The 19,390-nt window shown below is 36.2% G+C and overlaps 1 protein-coding gene and 1 pseudogene across 2 annotated transcripts in view; both read left to right on the forward strand.

The window, feature by feature from the left end:
* The first annotated feature begins 1,036 nt into the window (after positions 1-1,036).
* LOC100964332 lies at positions 1,037-1,633 on the forward strand (annotated as a pseudogene).
* Positions 1,634-11,356: 9,723 nt separating this feature from the next.
* CUNH3orf67 (chromosome unknown C3orf67 homolog) overlaps positions 11,357-19,390 on the forward strand; it is a 303,013-nt gene continuing 294,979 nt past the window's right edge. For both annotated transcript variants that reach the window (XM_023510707.1, XM_023510708.1), the window contains exons 1-3: positions 11,357-11,770; positions 13,986-14,075; positions 14,912-15,005. In XM_023510707.1, coding sequence (XP_023366475.1) covers positions 11,750-11,770; positions 13,986-14,075; positions 14,912-15,005 — 205 coding nt within the window. In that variant the 5' untranslated portion in view covers positions 11,357-11,749. The remainder of the gene's footprint in view (positions 11,771-13,985; positions 14,076-14,911; positions 15,006-19,390) is intronic.

The raw sequence follows: 19,390 nt of genomic DNA on the forward strand, positions 1-19,390 counted from the left end.
TTTCACTTATAAGCAGAAGCCACAAGATTTATTGAATGGGTCTGTTTTGTTCTTCTTTTCTTTCTGCCACAATACCAAAGCAAACACACAAACAAACATGAAAAATCCTGTCCCAAATAATAGCTGTTCCTTTAGCCTGAGTCTGGGAATGAAGATGAAGGAAATAGCTTCAATAGCCATTGAAAGATTAAAAAAAAAAAAAAGTAAGAAATAAATCTTTGTTATTATGAATTAGTGGAATTTTGGAATTGTTTGGTCCCACAATATAATTTAGTATGTTGACTGATATGGAAATTGGCATATCAATTTGCCTCAAAAGTGGGGTGCTGCTTGAATAGAAATTCACATAACACTGGCTTTGGGGTTGGGCAGAGGTGGTGAGCAGAGTTACTGGCAGGTGGGAAAAAGGTGATGTGTTTTGAAGCAGCAAAAGTTTAGGGAAAATTGATGCCCATGATGTAAAAGTCAGATAATGCATCTAGCAAGCTTACAGCTTTTAGGTAAAAAAAAGTTGAGATTAAAAAATAGTAGTATATCAACTTGCTATTGCTTGCACTTTTTAAGCAAAGAAAAATAAAACTAAAAATTCAGAAAAGAATTGGCTGGTTTGTAAGCAGAAATGAAACAAAAAATATCAGAATTTCTTAAGAGTTTCAGAATTGGAAAATGCATCCAATTCTCAAATTTTAGCACTGAATTCTAAATATAAAACTGAGGGTATTTTGAGTCCAATACTTAATGTGGACACTCTATATTCAACAAATCTCTGAATTAAGGTGGCATTCAGTAAATCCTTTTAACTGAAAAAAATGGCTTTGAAAAGAGGCAAAAATATGATCCTCCAAAAATGCTAATCAACTATCCACATGTCAGCAAGTATGTCTAGAGATAGAGACAGAGAAAAGAACTATTGGCATAACTATCAGCATATAGAGTTGACCAGAATTAAAGATGCTTATGAGAAACTTGGACTGACAAGAGTCATATGCTGCATGAAAAGATGGTGACTGGGAAGAAACAAGAGTATGGCACAAACATGGGGAAGCAAAAGAAAACAAGGAAGTATGCAACCATGAAGCGAATGCTTAGTCTCAGTGATCAGAGGCTTAAAGAAAAGGAGAGATTGAAACCTAAAAAGAAAGAAAAGAAAGATCCCAGCACATTAAAGGAAAGAGAAGTCCCCCAGCACCCTTCATGCTTATTCTTCCAATATAATGCACAACTGGGCCCACCTTACCACATCTTGGTTGATACCAACTTTATCAACTTTTCCATTAAAACCAAACTGGACTTAGTGCAGTCAATGATGGACTGTCTGTATGCCAAGTGCATTCCTTGTATGACTGACTGTGTAAAGGCTGAAGCTGAGAGATTAGGGCAGAAGTATTGAGTGGTCCTCAGGATTGCCAAGGATCCAAGATTTGAATCATTACCATGCACACATAAAGGAACCTATGCAGATGACTGCTTAGTACAGAGAGTAACTCAGCACAAGTGTTACATCATGGCCACAGTTGACTGAGATCTTAAACGAAGAATCTGGAAAATCCCTGGAGTTCCTATCATGTATATTTCTAACTGCGGATACAATATTGAATGGATGCCAGATGATTATGGAGCCCCTTGGTTCTAATTCTTATAAGACAATGTTCGCATGCCTTTCTTCAACCAACTTTCTCTGTTAACAGTTTGTTAAACATGAAATACCATGAATTATTTCTCTGTTCACCAGTTTGCTTATGACCTGGAGAATGTAGGTTAAATACACTCATGTTTGGATGCTATTTTGAAAATGATATTTTATCTCATTGATGGTCAAAGATGCAAAATCTTATGAAGAATGCTTCTTTTTTGAGTTCTGTTGCACAATGTGGTAATTATAGTTAATATTAGAGTAAATTTCAAATGTTCTTACCACAAAAATGTTAAGTATTTCAGGTGATGGATATATTGACTAGTTTGATTTAATTATTCCACATTGTATTCATAGATTATAACATCACTGTGTACTCCATAAGTTTATACAAGTATAAATTGTTGGCTTGCAATAAAAATAAAATTGTTGCATCTTTTTGTAAAAAAAAAAAAAAAAAAAAAGATGGTGACTGATTAAGACTTAAAACAGCTCTTGGGATAACCCATTTTCCATGGGTAGAGAGAAGGCTGAAGAAGCTGCACAGCCTCCTAAAAAGGCATATTCTCCAATGCCCTTTTCAGATGTGGCCAAAAAAAAATGAAAAAGAGGGTGAGAAAATAGTCATGGAAAAGAATGTCGTGAGAAGCTACTTTCAGAGAGCATAAATAGTGATAATCAAGGGATATTCTTTGCCCCCCACCTCATCCCCAGAGTGAAAGTTCCTTACGAAGTCTGTAGGATTTCAAAATATGTATGCTCTAATAATTGCTATGCCTCCACTTCTTGCCTTTTAAGGAATAGGAGCATATACTGAAGCTTTTTTTGGTTTGTTTGTTTGTTTGTTTGAGACAGAGTCTCACTCCATCACCCTTGGTAGAGTGCCATGGCATCACACAGCTCACAGCAACCTCTAACTTCTGGGCTGAGGTGATTCTCTTGCCTCAGCCTCTATATTGAAGTTTTTAAGTTACTCATCCCTGTTATTCCATCATGTACTGGACCTCTGGAGAATAGATAATTTACCTTTTTTAGATCATATGTGTCTGGATCAGAAGAATCGTGTCCATGCTCTACAGAGAGACTAATTGCAGTATCTTGAACTTTGAGCCTAACACTGTAATTGGAGTGATTATTGAGTTATATTTGCTAGGTAAAAAAATGAATATATTTTGCATGCAGAAGAGAGAGAAGTGGAGAGTTGTGACAAGAGTATGTAGTATAGTAGATTACAGTGTATTACTGTTCAAAATATTTGGTGCTTCTCCCTGAGGGAAGATTATACATCCCTAGTCATTGATATCAGGCTTTTCCACATTACTTCTTTTGGCCAGTAAAATATGAGAAGCCACTTGATATCTTAATGTTAAAGTAGAAACTTTACAAGCCATTTTATGGTTTTACTATATTCTTCATTTTCCTTTACTGAGACTGGCAATGTTCCAGGTATGGGCTGTTCCCTTACATGGGTCCCAGAATAAAGACTCATCAAACAGAGCTATAGCTAACAAATATAAGAAAAGATACAAGACCAGGAAACAAACCTATATTGTTTTAAGCATCTAAGATTTGGGGTTGTCTTGTTACTGCTGCATAAAATAATGATTTCAATTAAAGTGATACATCACTTAGCTATGGGGCTATGTTCTGAGAAATGCATTGTTAGGTGATTTCATAATTGTGCAAACATCATAGAGTGTACTTACACAATCTAGATGGCTTAACCTTCTGCTCAACTAGGCTGTATCTGTTACTAGGCCACAAAGCTGTACACCTTGTTACGGTACTGAACACTGTAGGTAACTACAACACAGTGGCAAGTATTTGTGTATCTAAACTTATCTAAGCATAGAAAAGGTATTGTAAAAATAGGGTATAAAAGATAAAAAATGGTAGACCTATATAAAGCCCTTAATCATGAATGGAACTTGCAGGATTAGAAGTTGCTCTGGGCGAGTCAATGAGTGAGTGGTGAATGAATGTGAAGGCCTAGGACCTCACTGTACACTACTGTAGACTATAAACACTATAGACTTAGGCTACATTAAATTTATTTAAAAATTCTTTCTTCAGCAATAAATTAACCTTATCTTATCATAACATTTTTATTTTATAAGTTTTTTACTGTTTTTTTAACCTTTTGACTCTTTTGTAATAATAGCTTAAAACGCAAACACATTGTACAACTGTACAAAAATACTTTCCGTGTATCATTATTCTGTAAGTTTTATTCTATTAGAAATTTTACTTTTTATTTTTTACTTTTTAAACATTTCTGTTAAAAACCCCATTAGTCTAAATGTCAGGATCATCAAGACATCACTGGCTTGGCGCCTATAGCTCAACCGGCTAAGGCGCCAGCCACGTACACCTAAGGTGGCGGGTTCGAATCCCCAGCCTGGACCCGCCAAACAACAATGATGGCTGCAACCAAAAAATAGCCGGGCGTTGGGGCGGGCGCCTGTGGTCCCAGCTACTTGGGAGGCGGAGGCAGGAGACTCGCTTGAGCCCAGGAGTTGGAGGTTGCTGTGAGCTGTAATGCCACGGCACTCTGCCCAGGGGGACAGCTTGAGGCTCTGTCTCAAAAAAAAAAAAAAAAAAAAAAAAAAAAGACATCACTAAATAACAGAAATTTTTCAACTCCATTATAATCTTACAGGACCATTATTGTATGTGCAGTCTATTGTTGATCAAAATGTCGCTGTATAGTACATGATTGAATTTCTGATCTTTTGATTCTTTTAATACATCTAAAGAGGCCATAATATACAAAGGAATCCTTTGTTTCCTTAATTAGACTTAATTCTAAAGTCTAAAGACTCCAAAACATTAGAAAAAGACTTATTGCCCTGGCACAACTCTAATCTGCCCATCTAAATTTACATAAATTAGCATCATCCTTTCTACTTAAATATATGTAAGGTTATAACATCTAAATAAATGATGCTATTATCTCAATATTCAATCAGAGAATTTGCTGTTCCCAATATACTCAGTTTAAACTTATATTATAATACACAAGCCCTATATATAGTACTTACTCACAATTTGTCGGGAGCCAAATGACGCCAGATGGCCGCCCATCCCCACTGTCTGGAGTATGCTAACCTTTATCAGATAAGGAGCTGCTTTTCCCTTATCAGACAAGGAGCTGTTCTTCCCAGAGAAGCCATAAAATGTTTCAGACACATCGTTTACATTCCCAGCAGGAGATTGATGCAAGCTCTAACTCCTGCATTCCTCTGCCCCCCACCTCTTGTCTTCTCTGAATGCTATAAAAACTGATCTGTTACATCCATTAAATGAGGCCTTGACAAGAAATCTGCCTGGCCTCCTCCTCTTTCTCTCGCCTATTCTCTTTACAGGCTGGGTCCCCCTCGCCCCCCGAATAACCGTGTCCCGCAGGACGGGACAACAATTGCATGTGTTCCCAAATTAAAATAATTTGTTATAGATATAAAAGCCAAATGCATCCTTTGGGTTTCTTTTATAGAAATGATTTTTAATATCACACATTGAATATTTTTTATACACCAAAAGAATTTTCTAAATTAAATCCATTCAGTTCTCAGCATGTTGCAACTAAGAACAACTATTGAAGCAAAAGAGGAGACAGGTTACCTATAACGATTTGTTTTGACTGAATGCGGCAACAAAATGAAATGGTTATAGAATATTAACAGCATATCTCTCAGTGTCTTCCAATCAGAAACGAAAATTAAAATATGTAAATTTCATATTACATTGACATTATATGACATTATATATGACATTATTTATGATGTTCTTATATACTGAAAAGTTTACCCAAGATTATATTATAAAGGAAATCATAATTCCAGAATCAGTTCTACTGTTTATAAATAGGATTACTTCCTGGCAAACTAAATGATTTCCTAAGCAAGTATATAAACAGAAAACAAAGCTGCCAATGTCCCTTTACAGACTTATATTTTTCTATTTAGTGTTAACATTTTACCCTAAAGGAATTAGAAGAAATATTACTGTGGAAAATCAAGGATTGGAAAAAACCAAACAAGCCAAGAAAAGAGATAAATAAGGCAAAGAAATGGGAGGGAGAAAACTAAAAAGCTAAAATAATTCAATGAGTGTTAAGAAACTTAATTCTAATCCCATATCAGTAAAGTAGCCGATTCCCTAAGCAATATTATACAGAGATTAAATACTGTGCTTTGTAGAAGTCTGAGCCCTGTTTTCAGTAGAACCATTTTACTATCTAAATATAGCTACAATTAATTTTAATTTAGTTGATCGCATTATCCATGATTTCCATTTGAAAGATCATCTGAAGCCTTCTATCTTTACTGTTAAAACTGTCGGGCCAACAGAGTAAGAGAGGACTGGAAGAAGACCAAAGATAGCAGTGAAGGGAGTATATATGCCTGCATATTTTCAACTACAAGCCCCAGCAAATGCAGCAAAACATCTTTCACTTGAATTTCTTTGGATCTGAATTATAAAATATTTTAAAACAATCAGTTTTATACCTTAGATATATAAAATAAAGCTAGTTGATGAGAGCAGTAGTTTAGGTCTGATTTTGTTTTACAAATGTTTAGAAATTATGTGCAAGCACAAGCTCGGTTACTCTGCACTCTTTATTTCCATACTCACAGCCACATTTACAAATTTCATGCATTCTACAAGAATTCTTACTCTCTCTGACCTATTCTGCTCATTTGTAAAACAGGGGTTAAGCTAATACCTACTTCATATGATGTAGGTATTTTAATAATACCTTTCAAAATGTAGGTATTTTGTGAGAATTCAAAGAATGAATACACATAAGGCACTTAGATTAGGGCCTGACATACATTAAGTTCTTACTTAATTTTAGCTCTTTTAATTACAGAGAAAGCAGAGGATAAACTGCATTACTGACTGTTGCCAACAACATTGTTGCCAGAATGTCTGGCATCTGGTATCTCTTAAACCCTTCTTTTCAATGAATAAAGACTCTTCCTGAAGAAGTACTTCTAATTAGCAGGTGAGAAGAAGAAGAACCAACAAAAGAATTCCAGGTAAAGGTGAGCAGTAACAGTTTCTAAAACTGAAGGAAGTTCAAAGGAGTGTAATCACTGAGGGAGAAAGGCACTGAGTTCTATAGACAGTGTATTAAAGCAACTTGCTTTCCCTGGAAATTATATTAGGAAAATGGATCATAGTAATAAAATATAAACAGACCCCAAATCTCCAGTTAAATTAAATTGATTAAACAAATTTCTCATTAGGAAAGAGTAATAAGTTTATCACAATAAAATTTTGTGATATGATATAAATATAGCTCGAATATATTTTAGATGTGCCTAAAGGCCATTACAAATGATTTTACAAAAAAGGGGAAGAATTGGAGGCATGGCAGTCATTAGATCACACACGGGTACATATTGGGGGTGAGGAATGTCCCTTGATAGTCACTATTTATGCTCTCTGAGGTAGCTACTCATGACTTTTGTGTACATAACTCTTTGTTCACTCCCTTTTTCATTATTTTTGACCACATTTGAAAATGGCATTGGAGAATATGCCTTGAGATGGTGGGAGCTGTGCAGTTTCCTTAGCCTGTTCCCATGGAAAATAAGTCCCAAGAGCTGATTTAAGCACTTTTTTGCCTACAAACTTAATTGTCATACCTTTGAATGACAATAGCTCTGATGGCCATTCCAGAAAAAGAGTTCCAAAATTGCTTTGAAGTGTGGACTAGGTGCTGGCATTGTTGCATAGCTTCCCAAGAAGAGTACTTTGAAAGTGACCATAATGATATTCAGCAATGAGATATGTAGCACATTTTCTAGGATGAGTTCACAACTTAATTGTCTGACCTTGCAGAATGGCATCCAATAACATTGGATATTTTATTCCTAAGCAGCTTAAAGAATCTAGACTTGAATCTTAAGAATTAATGAAAATCCTGGGATAATGAAAAGGCCTCAGAATATCTGGATTACACATATGTATATCAAATCATTTAAAGAATGACAGAGAACCTTTCTTTCATATTCATTTCTTCATGTATATTTAGAACTTAATGTTGTTATTATTTTTTAAATCAATAAATGTATGCTAATACTATATCACATCTTCTTGGAAAAGGAAGACATCACTACTCTCAAATCAACAAATGAATGACTCAGGTATCACTAATTTTCTTTGATAATAACTTGCTGAAAACTAAAAAATAAGCACAGTTTCAAAACTATTATATCAACTCAGCACTATTATCACTCATTAAGCTATTCCATAATTGGAAAAAATTAAAATAACCCTAAATATTAAGTATATTTAGATTATTGCGCAGGAGAACTGATTCTGACCATCAAGCCAATGTCTTTTTAGTCCCATTAGCTAAATAATTTGATTGTGAACTATAATCAAAATATAAACTACATTAAGGTAAATACAGTATATTCTTAGTTCCAAAAATATTGTTTCCTGTCAAAATGATAAGGACACGTATCAAACTTGAATGACTACGTTTGCATACAAAGACTGTGCCACCCATTACAAACTATTCCATTTTAAATACTAACCAATATCCTTCAACAATATTAATATACCACCAAATTGCTTTCTTTTTTTAAATTACTTTCTTTGTAGAACAAAGACATGCACTTTAAAGCTTGTAAAGTGACTAATTCTTAATGTTGTCAAATTAAGTTAAGCAATTTAACACAATTACTGAATGTACTGACTTCTTAAAAAATTGCAGCAATTAAAGAAACTGTTTCACTGTCTTTGACAATGTACATAAAAACTTGGTTTCAGCCAAGTTATTTGGGCAGGTGGTTTTTTCCCCCCCAGAATTCTGGTCACCATCCCTGAAGTCCAATCCAAGTTTTTGTTCATAAGTTGCATTTATACAAATTGAATAAAAACATTACTATTATAAAATTGGATCTCCCCTCTCTGTGATTTTGAGTTCATATTGTTAAAGTACTGTACATTCTTATTTTGCTTATAGCCACCACTGTCAATTATAATAAAGGGTACTCTTACTATAGACAAAATAACATTGTTCTGAGTGGGGCAGCTTTCAGATTTGTCCATTGCCTGGATAGGCCCTATACCACACTTGCTACTGAACAACCAACTATAAGAACTTGTTAGAAGTTAGGAGGGTAAGGAGATAATGTTTGGCCTTAGGCTATTATACTTTTAGTTTAGGAAGTGAGGACGTTGAAGTAAATGATGTTTCCTTCCACCTTTAAATCGAATAAACAAGTGATAAGAAATAAAAACCCCTGAGTAAAATGACATGCTGATACAGTGCAATTAAACATTTTCAACTCTGCAGCTAGTTTTTTCATCAACAAATTGAGGTTATTAGTTCACTCTTTAGTTGAAGACAAATAACAAAACATCAGTTAATTCAGATAATCATAGCGGTAGAATAGAAATAAAATAGGGCAAAGTTGTGAATTTTACTTCAACTATGGTGTCAAAATACACTTTCTAGACACCCAAGTTGATCGTTAGAAATCTTAAATGTCCCCTAGATTCTTCTTGTATTCTTATTGTACTGTTTGCTATTTGTATAGTATTTGTCAAAAACTGCTTGTATTATAATGCAAATGACCATTTGAGATAAGAAAAAAAAAGATATCTACATCACCACATGAACTCCTTGGAAAGTGAGAATGTTTCCTTATTTGGAAAAAAATGGTCTTTGGAGATGTGATTAAGGATCTTGAAATAGAGAGATTACCTTGGATTATCCAAGTGAGTCCTAAATGCTAACATAAGCTTCTGTGTAAGAGACACAGAAAAAATAAACACAGAAGAGGAGGACCATGGAGGTGAGGCAGAGATTAGAGAGATTCAGCCACAAGTCAAAGGATGCCAACAACGACTAGAAACTGTAAGAGTCAAAAAACAGATTATCCTCTAGAGCCTTCAGAGGGAGTGTGGTCCTGTGGTTTTGGACTTCTGGCTGCCAGAACTATGAGAAAATAAACTTCCATTAGTTTAAGCCACTCTGTGGTAATTTGTTACAACAGCTAAAGGAAACTAATATGCCCTTCCAATGTTATTTCCTATCACTGAATTCATGGCAATTATCACAAGTGGTAATTATTTGCTAGTTCATTTATCATCTATCTCTACCAACATGCGAGCTCCTTTATGTGGGCAGGGGGCTTCACTGTATACCCAGTATCTTAGCATGGTAATGGTATCTAGAGCCTATTATGTTCTTTGAAACTTCTGTTAAATAAAATGAATAAATGTACCCCATATGTAAGTCTTATAAGACAAGAGACCATGTCTATTAATCATAATTTCCAAAGCTTCCAGCATAGGGCCTTGCAAAAAACTGTTATGGAACTAACTTTGAGCTCTAGCAATCAGGAAGTCTAAATTTTAGACCTTCTACTGCAATTTACAGATGTGCCATGGCCATAGCCCCACCTCTATCTTCTATATATCTATTATCAGGCTCCACATGTGTAAGAGGGTTTGAGCTGTTCATCTTAGAGCTGGTAAGGAGTCGATCCAGATCTCATTCATTTTCACATCCTTTACGCGATCTATAGTGGTTGGTAAACAGTAGGGACAATATTGAGGTTTTGGGATAAAGTAGAATGATACCCAGCTTTAGTGCCAGCCATAAATGAAATTTAACATTGCATCTTTGAGGAAATTCCTAATCAACTCTGAATCTCAATATTGGCAACTGAATGGAGTTTAACTCTTATCTCATAGAATTATGAACCTATGAATCACTGGGCCTGTAGTAGGGACTCCATGAGTGGTAAGTGCTTATTATTAACCTACTGGCTTAATCCAGCCAGGAGTGTACCATTAGACGAGAGTTCCCAATTAGTGCCACACCACTTACGAGCCACATGAAAGTGGGCAAACTAACCTTTCTAAAACATAGTTCCGTGGGCTCAAGTCTACAATTCTGTAGACTCAGCTAATTCTGACCAAGCACACTCCCTGGTTAAATATTCTGGACAATTCTTCATTTATTTTCTTTTGTGCCATAAAGCTAGAATAACCTTGAGGCTTACAGCTATCCTGAAATACCTCCATGTTCCACTCTCATTAAATATTTTCTGGAAAAAAAAAAAGTTGGCAAATATACTTTCCATGTAAGAAGTGGTTCTGACCTAGAAACAAAATAAAATAACTGAATAGTTACAAGCAAGAGTGCGTGTCTCAATAACGTGATATTAAGCAAAAACCCTTGGATTATTAACATGTACAGTCATCTTAATGTTCCCACTTCCTAGGGCCTTCTGAAACAATGAAAAGGTCCTGCAGACCCTTCTACTGACTCAACGAACCCGAGTTTGAAAACCTTCGAACCAAAAGCCACACGAGGGTTCCGCGAGCTCATGATTCTATCCCCTTCAGCTAGTTATCAGCAACTAGCTTCTCTATTTACCAGTGTATAAAACAAGAAGAGACCAAGCCGACGGGACAGGTACTCTAGAGAGTCCAGTACCTGGGTGAGCTCTTAAAACAGCTAAGGTTAAGCTTTTTCGCTGACTGAGGTCAAAACGTAAAGAAGCGCGTGTCACAGGTTGGACCTTCCACCCTTTCTCCAAGATTCCCGCGGTTGCCTGGGCAACACGGCGTTACCGCGTAGCCACAGGCGCGGGTCCGCGAGATCAGATAGCGCCACGCGCAGGCGCGTCGTGGGAGCCAATGGGTGCGGCCGGAACTCCGGCGGCTCCGAGCCCCGCCCCTTTCCAACCCGATTCGAGGGTGGGGCGGCAGCGGGAGCGCGACCGGTTTCCTAGGGCGGCGGGCGGTTGTTGGTGGCTTCGCTGCTGGGCGCCTCGTCACGTAGGTTATGCACACAGTCCTTCCCCAGGGACGGTCCGGAACCCGCCCAGGCGATTGAGCCTTCTCCAGACCTGGGCACTCCGGAGGCTGGAGTCGCTATGTTTCGGGTCGAGGGCTCGAGGTGTAGCTGACCAGGGGCCATAGGGGCTGCGAAGAGCTTGCCCGAGTCGGGGCCGAGCGCGAAGCCTTTCCCCGCCCTTCGGGCTCCCGGGTTCCCGCCCGCCGATTTCCAGCCGTCAGGGTCACGCCTCTCTCTGGAATCCCTGAACTCTGTGCCCCCCAAGCCCTGGGCCCCCTGCGGGAATGTTCAAAAATGAGTACCAGGTAACCCGAAACGGTTCTCCAACATGTCTATAGCTTTCTCCCCTTGGAGAGGTAGTGATCAGGGTGAGGATAAACCCTCCCCCGACCCCCACTTCCCGATAACACTGTCTTTTGGGGGATAAGAAGGCATTTAAGAATGGATGGTATTGATCCAAAAAGAAAAAAAAAAAAGAGTTACCGAAGTTTAGGCGTATGATTTGGTTTTGCACGTTTCAGCTCCGTGCTTCTCATAGTGTTTGAATTGTCTTGTGATTCCAATTAAAATGCAGACCTCAACCGCAACCCGGACCTGAATCAGAATCTTGAGGGCAGGGTCCAGAAATCTTGAGTTTTAATAAGGGCCTGAGGTACTCACTGTTGATGCACACTGATGTTTCAGAAGCTATTTAGAGGAGTGAATGAGTGTAGGAATGAGTTAAACCAAGAAGCACTTTGGCTGTGTTCTATGGTCTTTTTCTATACTGGGAGTCAGTGAATCTCAGACATGGGGGTACAGCAGTATCATTGGAGTACTTATAAAAATGCAAATTTCCTGACTCACCCCAGATCTAGTGAATCAGAATCTTTAGATGGGGTTAGTTGACTTAACCTTTGAAACATTTTTTCCCCAACTGATTGTAATACACGTGATCCAAGAATCACACTTAGAGACAGTGCTTCTGGATTTTCCTCTGTCACTTTTAACAACCTAGAGTGTCTCCACGCATGACCCGTTTTCCTCACCTCACTGGGCATCTCCTTTCCTTGGCTCTGATCTTCTGCCCCCTGCTGCTTATTTCTCCTTGAAGTTATACTCTCTGTTAAACAGTGCTTACTGGTCTCCACCTTTTTGTTGCTTCTGCTTTTTCACCAAACACTACCTGCCTCCTTATGAATGTCTCAGTGTTCTACAGTTCTTTTTCTTCATCCCATTTATTATCATTAAATGGGTAGAACGATTTTAGAGAGTTTGTGTCACTTCATATCGGTGTATGGTTACAAAGGATCATATGTCTACTGTGGGAAACTTGAAAAACAAAAAGTTTGCTATCTCATCAAGTATGAGGATTTTTCTCTTAAAAAAAAAGTCTCAAATTTGAAATTCCTAATGAAATATGACCTACCTAGATGCTATAGTAATTCTATCCCAAATACAATTTGCACATGATTTTGCCCAAGGAAGAAGAAACTAAATGTCTTAACTTCAAGTCATTGTGTGTTAAAACTCAGAAGCAAAAATATATTATTGGGAAAAAAATAAAAGCTCAAAGTTCTTTAAAGAAATTAGATTTTCTTCTGTGTTGCTTATAATTCAAATCATATTTTGTTTTCATTTTAAATTCTTAATCTTTGCTATTAATTCTTCCTCAGGTAATAATCTTGTTTAATTCTCCTTTTGAAATAATTCTATGGATGTTCAGTAATGTCTTCAGTGTGTTCACATGGGCATGTCCCTGCATGTTCTCAGTTTTACAATGAGAAACAAGTAGCTTGTCTGGAAGGGATTCTCTATTTCTCTTGTACAGATTTTACGAATCTCCAAATTAATTCATATTAAATAGATAAAAATATCATGTAGGAATTCTCAAAGTAAGAACCCCCGCATCCCTCCCAGGCCTTTTTATTGCCCAGTATTAAACTATTTAATTGCTTCTTTGATGGCACTATTGAGCCTGTGCTTGATTGTTAATGTTTACTATCTTATGTAATCTAACAACCCATTTTATAGTTGGAAAATGAAGGACTTAAGTAACTCCAAGGTCAAATACTTAAAAAGGCAGTGTTGGAGCCATAGTCAGTATGAGTAGAAATCTTGCATTTATGGATAATTATTGGAATTTATTGGCCTGATTTGAGAATTAAGTTTAAACCCTTTAGTCTGGTTGCAAAACATAATCTACAAAACACAAATTGTTTTGCGAGGATGATTTGTACAGGTCAAGTAAATGAGCCCCACACTGAGAGATTGTAAGCTTTGTGTGGCATAATTTATTTAATGTTTATCTTGCTTCAAAAATAAATTTCTTAAACCATTAATCCAAGGTGACCCAAATCAGAATGGTTGTGGCTTAGATACAATCAAGCTTTAAAACAGGAATAATAGCAGGGATGATGTTTCATCCCAGATCTACTTAACTGACAGATGCTTGGCACACTGGTTATAGAGTAGGTGGATAATATTTCTGCCTTAGCATTATCTTTCACCTTAATTAAATATTTTATTTTTATTGTTTAGGGAGGTGCATTTGTTGAAATCTTCAGTGCTCAGGGAAAAAATCCTGCAGCAAAATGGAAGATTCTTGGCAGTCCATCTGTGATTTGGAAAGTAAGTGTTAGAAATTAGAGCCACATAAAGAAATGTGAATGAAGGTGATAGAAAAAACGGAACTTGATCAGGTTTTAGAACTGTTTTTCCTGTTCTTTTGCTCCCAGGCCTTTCATGACATTGTTGGCGACAGCTCTCCTAGACATCATTCCTCAGTTGTTTAAGACTTTGGCAGACAGCTCATAACCTTTCTCTGTACTCCATGTCCTTTATCATTTTAGGTGACTTCAGTATCTATGAGGGAAATCTCTTCAAGTCCTGAGCTCAGTTTCTTGATTTCTTCATCTTTTTTGACCTCTTCCACTCTACTTCAGCATTCATTTCCACTCTCTCACCCAGGTCCTTACCACCACAGACTGCAGGACCTTTGAAATTACTAAGTGAGACATGGAGGTGTCCCTCTCTGACCCCAGTCTTTGATTCTTAAGGTCACTTGCTGGGTTACTCCTACTGTGTTTGTTTTTCAGTCTAATTGGGACCTTTGGCTATTCACCATTCTACTTTTTCTTTGTGTTTAGTTCTGTTTATTTATCTTCTTTGCTTTCACTTTCTTTTTTCTCCAGTTCAGAATCCATAGTCCATAACTTTTTTCTCCGGCTCAGAATTCATAGTCCATAATTTCAATCACTTTTTAGTCAAAACCTTTAATGCCCTTGCCCCACCCCTTCATCATATCTCTCTATTGTAGTTCCCAGTAAATCTCAGTGTATCAAGGCCTAAGCCTACTTTTAACTCATTGTAGTGACTTTCTTTCCTGTAGATTGGCACTTCCAACTTAATAGTGGAAACCAAATAAAATAATCTTTGATTACTGCTGTTTTCATTTTGTTTCATAGGAGTTTGATAAAGAAGTTAAAAGTTTTGTGTTTGTCCTGGAAGGCAGCAGCCAAACAAATAAAATTCAGTTACCAAAGGAGAATAAGCAAATCCGTAAGTAAGATTTTAATATTGAAGCTTAATATTTGATACTTAAAGTTACTCTTTTATGTCCATAAATAGGAATATAGTATGAGTTATAGTGACATCTGTTGATGTAAAGTGACATGACTTTTTTTTTTTCTAATTCAAAAGGTACCTGTATGCTAGGCACTATTGTAGCCCTTTTAAAAAATATATTGTATCTTGCAATTTACTAGAAATCTAGAAATATTTTGAGACAATTTAGAAGGTTAGTAATCAATAATTATAGTAATAGTATTTATTGAGCACTTATTGTGTGCCACAAATGTTCCAAGCATTTTACATCTAATCTAATAAGCTAAGGTTGGTTCCTTGATATCAGGTAGTTAAGGCTAAGCTTTGAAATAAACTCAAGAGTTCTTAAATTATACAAAATTAATATGTGAGAACAAAAATTTTAAAAATATTGTAAAGGCATTATTTAGTGACACATAAACTTATATGCCTTTAAGGATATTAGTATCTAATAATATACATATGAATATGTGATTTAACAAAAGTTCAAAGAGTAGATTTCAATTCTTCTTTACCTTAAATATTAAGATCATCATTCTAAAGCGGAAGAAACCTTGAGAGATCAGTTAAATTTAGGGTCAGAAACCAGGTTATTGCCAGAGATGAGGTTAAAATTCAAGGTTCTGCCATTAGATTAGGCTTTGAGTAAACTGATGTGATTCAAGGAATATATCTTATCAATATGGTTAATCAGATTTTTCATCATCTGTACCCTGTTTTAAATACTAATTTCAGATGACCTAGCAAATCTAAGTATACAATTATTTTTTACATTCATCATTTAGTTATTTTTTCTTCATTTATAAAGAACATTTATTGAATACCTAATATGCACCAGACACTATCAAATGACATTCTGTTAGTACCTAATAGTCTAATTTAATTCCGTTTTCTAAACTTACACAAGCTCTATACTTAATGCACAGTTTCAAGTGACTATATGCAGAGTTTAAATTTCTAAGACATAAACTACCCCATGGAAATTATAGATAGAAGATGATTTATTTTAAAGTGGTTTGCTAATGTGCCTTTCTTAAAAAACGAAATATGGAATAGAACTCAGTGAAATGGAAAGAAATAATCATTGTTAAAATAATTTTTATTAATTTAATACCATCTTAAAATCATGGTTTCCTTACAGTTTCTGGGATAGCAGGGTTTTTTTCATTTCTGTATATACTTATAATTGAGTTGCACTTGTCAATATAAGACAAGCCAGGGAAACATGTCTGAAACAGTAGTTTCTTCTTACAAAAGACACAGTCCATCTTTTTAAGGATATTGACTTTATAAGATAACTACATTTAATTTGCAAGAATATGATTTTGTTCTAAGCCAGTGTTAGTTCTTTTGCTTTTGTTTATTTTTTTATTGTTGGACTTTCATTTAATGACCTCATCATCTATTCACATGGTCAAGTTTTTCATGAAATCAGTCACTTTAGTAATCATTCTCCTTTGGCTCTGAGAAAGATTCTTCCTCTACTAAAAGCTAAGTGATTAAATACAAGTTCCTTCTGCCTTTTCTTATCTAAAGTTTTTTTTTTTTTTTTGGAAACCAAGTTTAATGTGTTATAATTACTTTTTAGGAAAGATAATGGTTTTAGTTGTTAAAAAAACAAAAGAATCTTTTAATGTATTTCTTGTACAATGTCCTATAACTGAAAATTAATCAAGCTTCTCTGTAGCATGTGTAGTACTGTATTAAATGAAATAGTTTATATAGTCTTCCCTGCACTAATACCGTTAAGATTAATTATTTGGAATTTTTGATAATGGAAATTTATAGTTATTTTGACTTGTACAAAATGACCTTCTATGTGAAGTTGTATGGTTAAATTTAAATTAAATGGCATGTATTGAATACAGAATTGGCTTTTAATTAACATTTCTAAAATTAGCATTATGTACTCCTATTTTAAGAGTAAACATCTACCTTATCTATGCAAACTTGACATTAGCTACTCCCTATGCGTTTCTGACTATATTAGGTACTACTTAGGTAGAAAGTTTAGTAATGAAATTAAGCATGTTTAATGTTTCACTTTAAATAGTTATATTTCTGAATTAACTTATATTAAAAGATCTCTAAATTTGTCATTTTTTTTTTCACTGCACACTTATCAAATAAAGGAAAGTGAGATATTGACCATCAGATTGTGTGCTTGTCCAGGGCAGGGATCTTGAATCATACTTTGTACCTCTTAACTTGGAATCTAATACATAGTTGGTATTAAAATTAAGTTTATTCAATTTGCTGCATTAAGAAATTATGATAATTTGGATTATCATGTTTAGTTATAACCAGCTAGCCTTGATATAAGACTTGAGTAAATCCTTCACCAGCTAAATAAATAAATCCCTGCTGCTCTTCACTCTGGAATGTATTATACAGAGCAGGCCACATGAGAACAGCTCTGTCACATGTAAATACCTATCATTTGGAGGGTCTTCTCCAGGATGTCATTTGAGGCTCATGTTTCAAACCATTGTTTTCTCTGCCTTTATCATTAGAATCAAATGGTGTAGTTGTCTCTGAGGATCAGCATCCCTGAAGCCTTGTGTTCTAAGTTTCAGCTGCTCTGGAGGATGAGGTCTTCTTAATGAGTTTCCCCCCAGGCCTCTCATGCCCCGACTTCACTATGCTTTTTAAAATAAATCTCATCATGACCTCTCTCTTTAAAACTCTTCAATGGCTTTGACCTATTCTACTGGTAGTGCTCTTGTCAAAGTCACTAGTGACCTCTGTATTCCTGAATCCAATGGCCAGTTCTCAGACCACATCTCACTTCACATATAGGCAGCATTTGAGAGTGTTAACACCTCTTGTTACACTTTCTTCACTCATTTCCAGGATGTCTACACTCTTTAATTTTTTTCCTACTTCATTGATCTTTCTTACTCTCTGTCAATGGTTTTCCCTCTTCTCCCCAACCCAACTTCCTGTTCCAGTGCCCCTGGATTCAGTCCTCACCCTCTGTTTACATTTACTCTCTTGATTATTGATTCTGGCTTATGGATTTAAATATTATCACTGTCTTAATCCAGCTTACATTTCCAGCTCAGACTTCTCTCCTAAACTCTAGACTTGTACATCAGCTTACTTACTTGACATTTCTATGTGGACATCTTAAATACAATATGTCCAAAGTCTAACTCTGGTCTTCTTGAAATTCAGTTTCTTCCTGCCAGCTGCCCCATTTTAGTTGTTAGCAACTTGTGTTTATAATTGCTTAGAACAAAAACTCATAAACCAGCTTTGATTTTTCTTTCTCTTTATTCAGTCCATCAGGAAGATGATGTTGGTACAATCTAAAATAGATTGAGAGCCTGAATACTTCTTGGTACCTCCAGTGCCATTACCCTAGTGCAAGCCACAGTTATCTCAAATTCAGATTATTATAGTAGTCTACTTGATCTCCCTTTTTCTGACTTGTCCTCTTTACAGTTTGTTGTCAAATTAGTGGCCAGAGTAGTACTTATAAATTGTAAGTAACATGTTAATCATGTTACCCCTCTGCCAAAAATACCCCATCTTTCCTAGATTAAAACCTTTTCCAGATACTTTATAGTATCTGGTGTCTGAATTCCCTGGCCTTACTGCCTATTTCTCTTTTCCTTGTTCACTCTGCTCCAACCAGATAGGTCTGACCACTGTTTTGAAATATAACCCAAGGCTCTGTCATGTTATCCCCTATGTATAGAGTATATCCTCTACCTGGAGCTTCTCCCTACCCAGTAGTTATAGGGATCAGCCTCTCCCCTTCTTTCAAGTCTTTACTAAAATGTCACCTTCTCAGTGAGGCCCGCCTGACCTGTACTAAAGTTACAGCCTATGCTTTATACCCCTCTCCATTCTTCATCCTTCTCACCCAGTTCTACTTTTCCCCATAGTACTTATTACCATTTGATGTGCTGTGCTATTGTTATGTTAATTTATTGTTTTATCACTATTATTGGTTTAATCTTTTGTTCACCTAGAACAGGGCCTAGCATATAGTACATTCAGTAAATCTTTGTTGAATAAAATGAATTAATGTATGAGTGGCTTCCCATTGATTTTAGAATAACCGATTATTCTTCACGCAGCCTTTAAGGCCCCACAAGATTGGGTTTCTGGTTACATTGCCAGACCTATCTCCTGCTGCATTTCCTCTTCTGTCTTTCCTGCCAGCCTACTTATCTCTTTTTAGGTCTATCCAATCTACTATGTGCTTTTCCATCACAGGATGGAGTAGTCCCTCTGCCTGCAATATCTGTCCCCCTCTCCTACACCCATTCCGCTTGCCTTGTCAAGTCCTACTTATTCTTCCCATCTGAGTTCCAATGTTATTTCAAGAA

The sequence above is a fragment of the Otolemur garnettii genome, unplaced genomic scaffold (genome assembly GCF_000181295.1).
Source record: "Otolemur garnettii isolate 467f Iridium unplaced genomic scaffold, OtoGar3 scaffold00015, whole genome shotgun sequence".
NCBI lineage: Eukaryota > Metazoa > Chordata > Mammalia > Primates > Galagidae > Otolemur > Otolemur garnettii.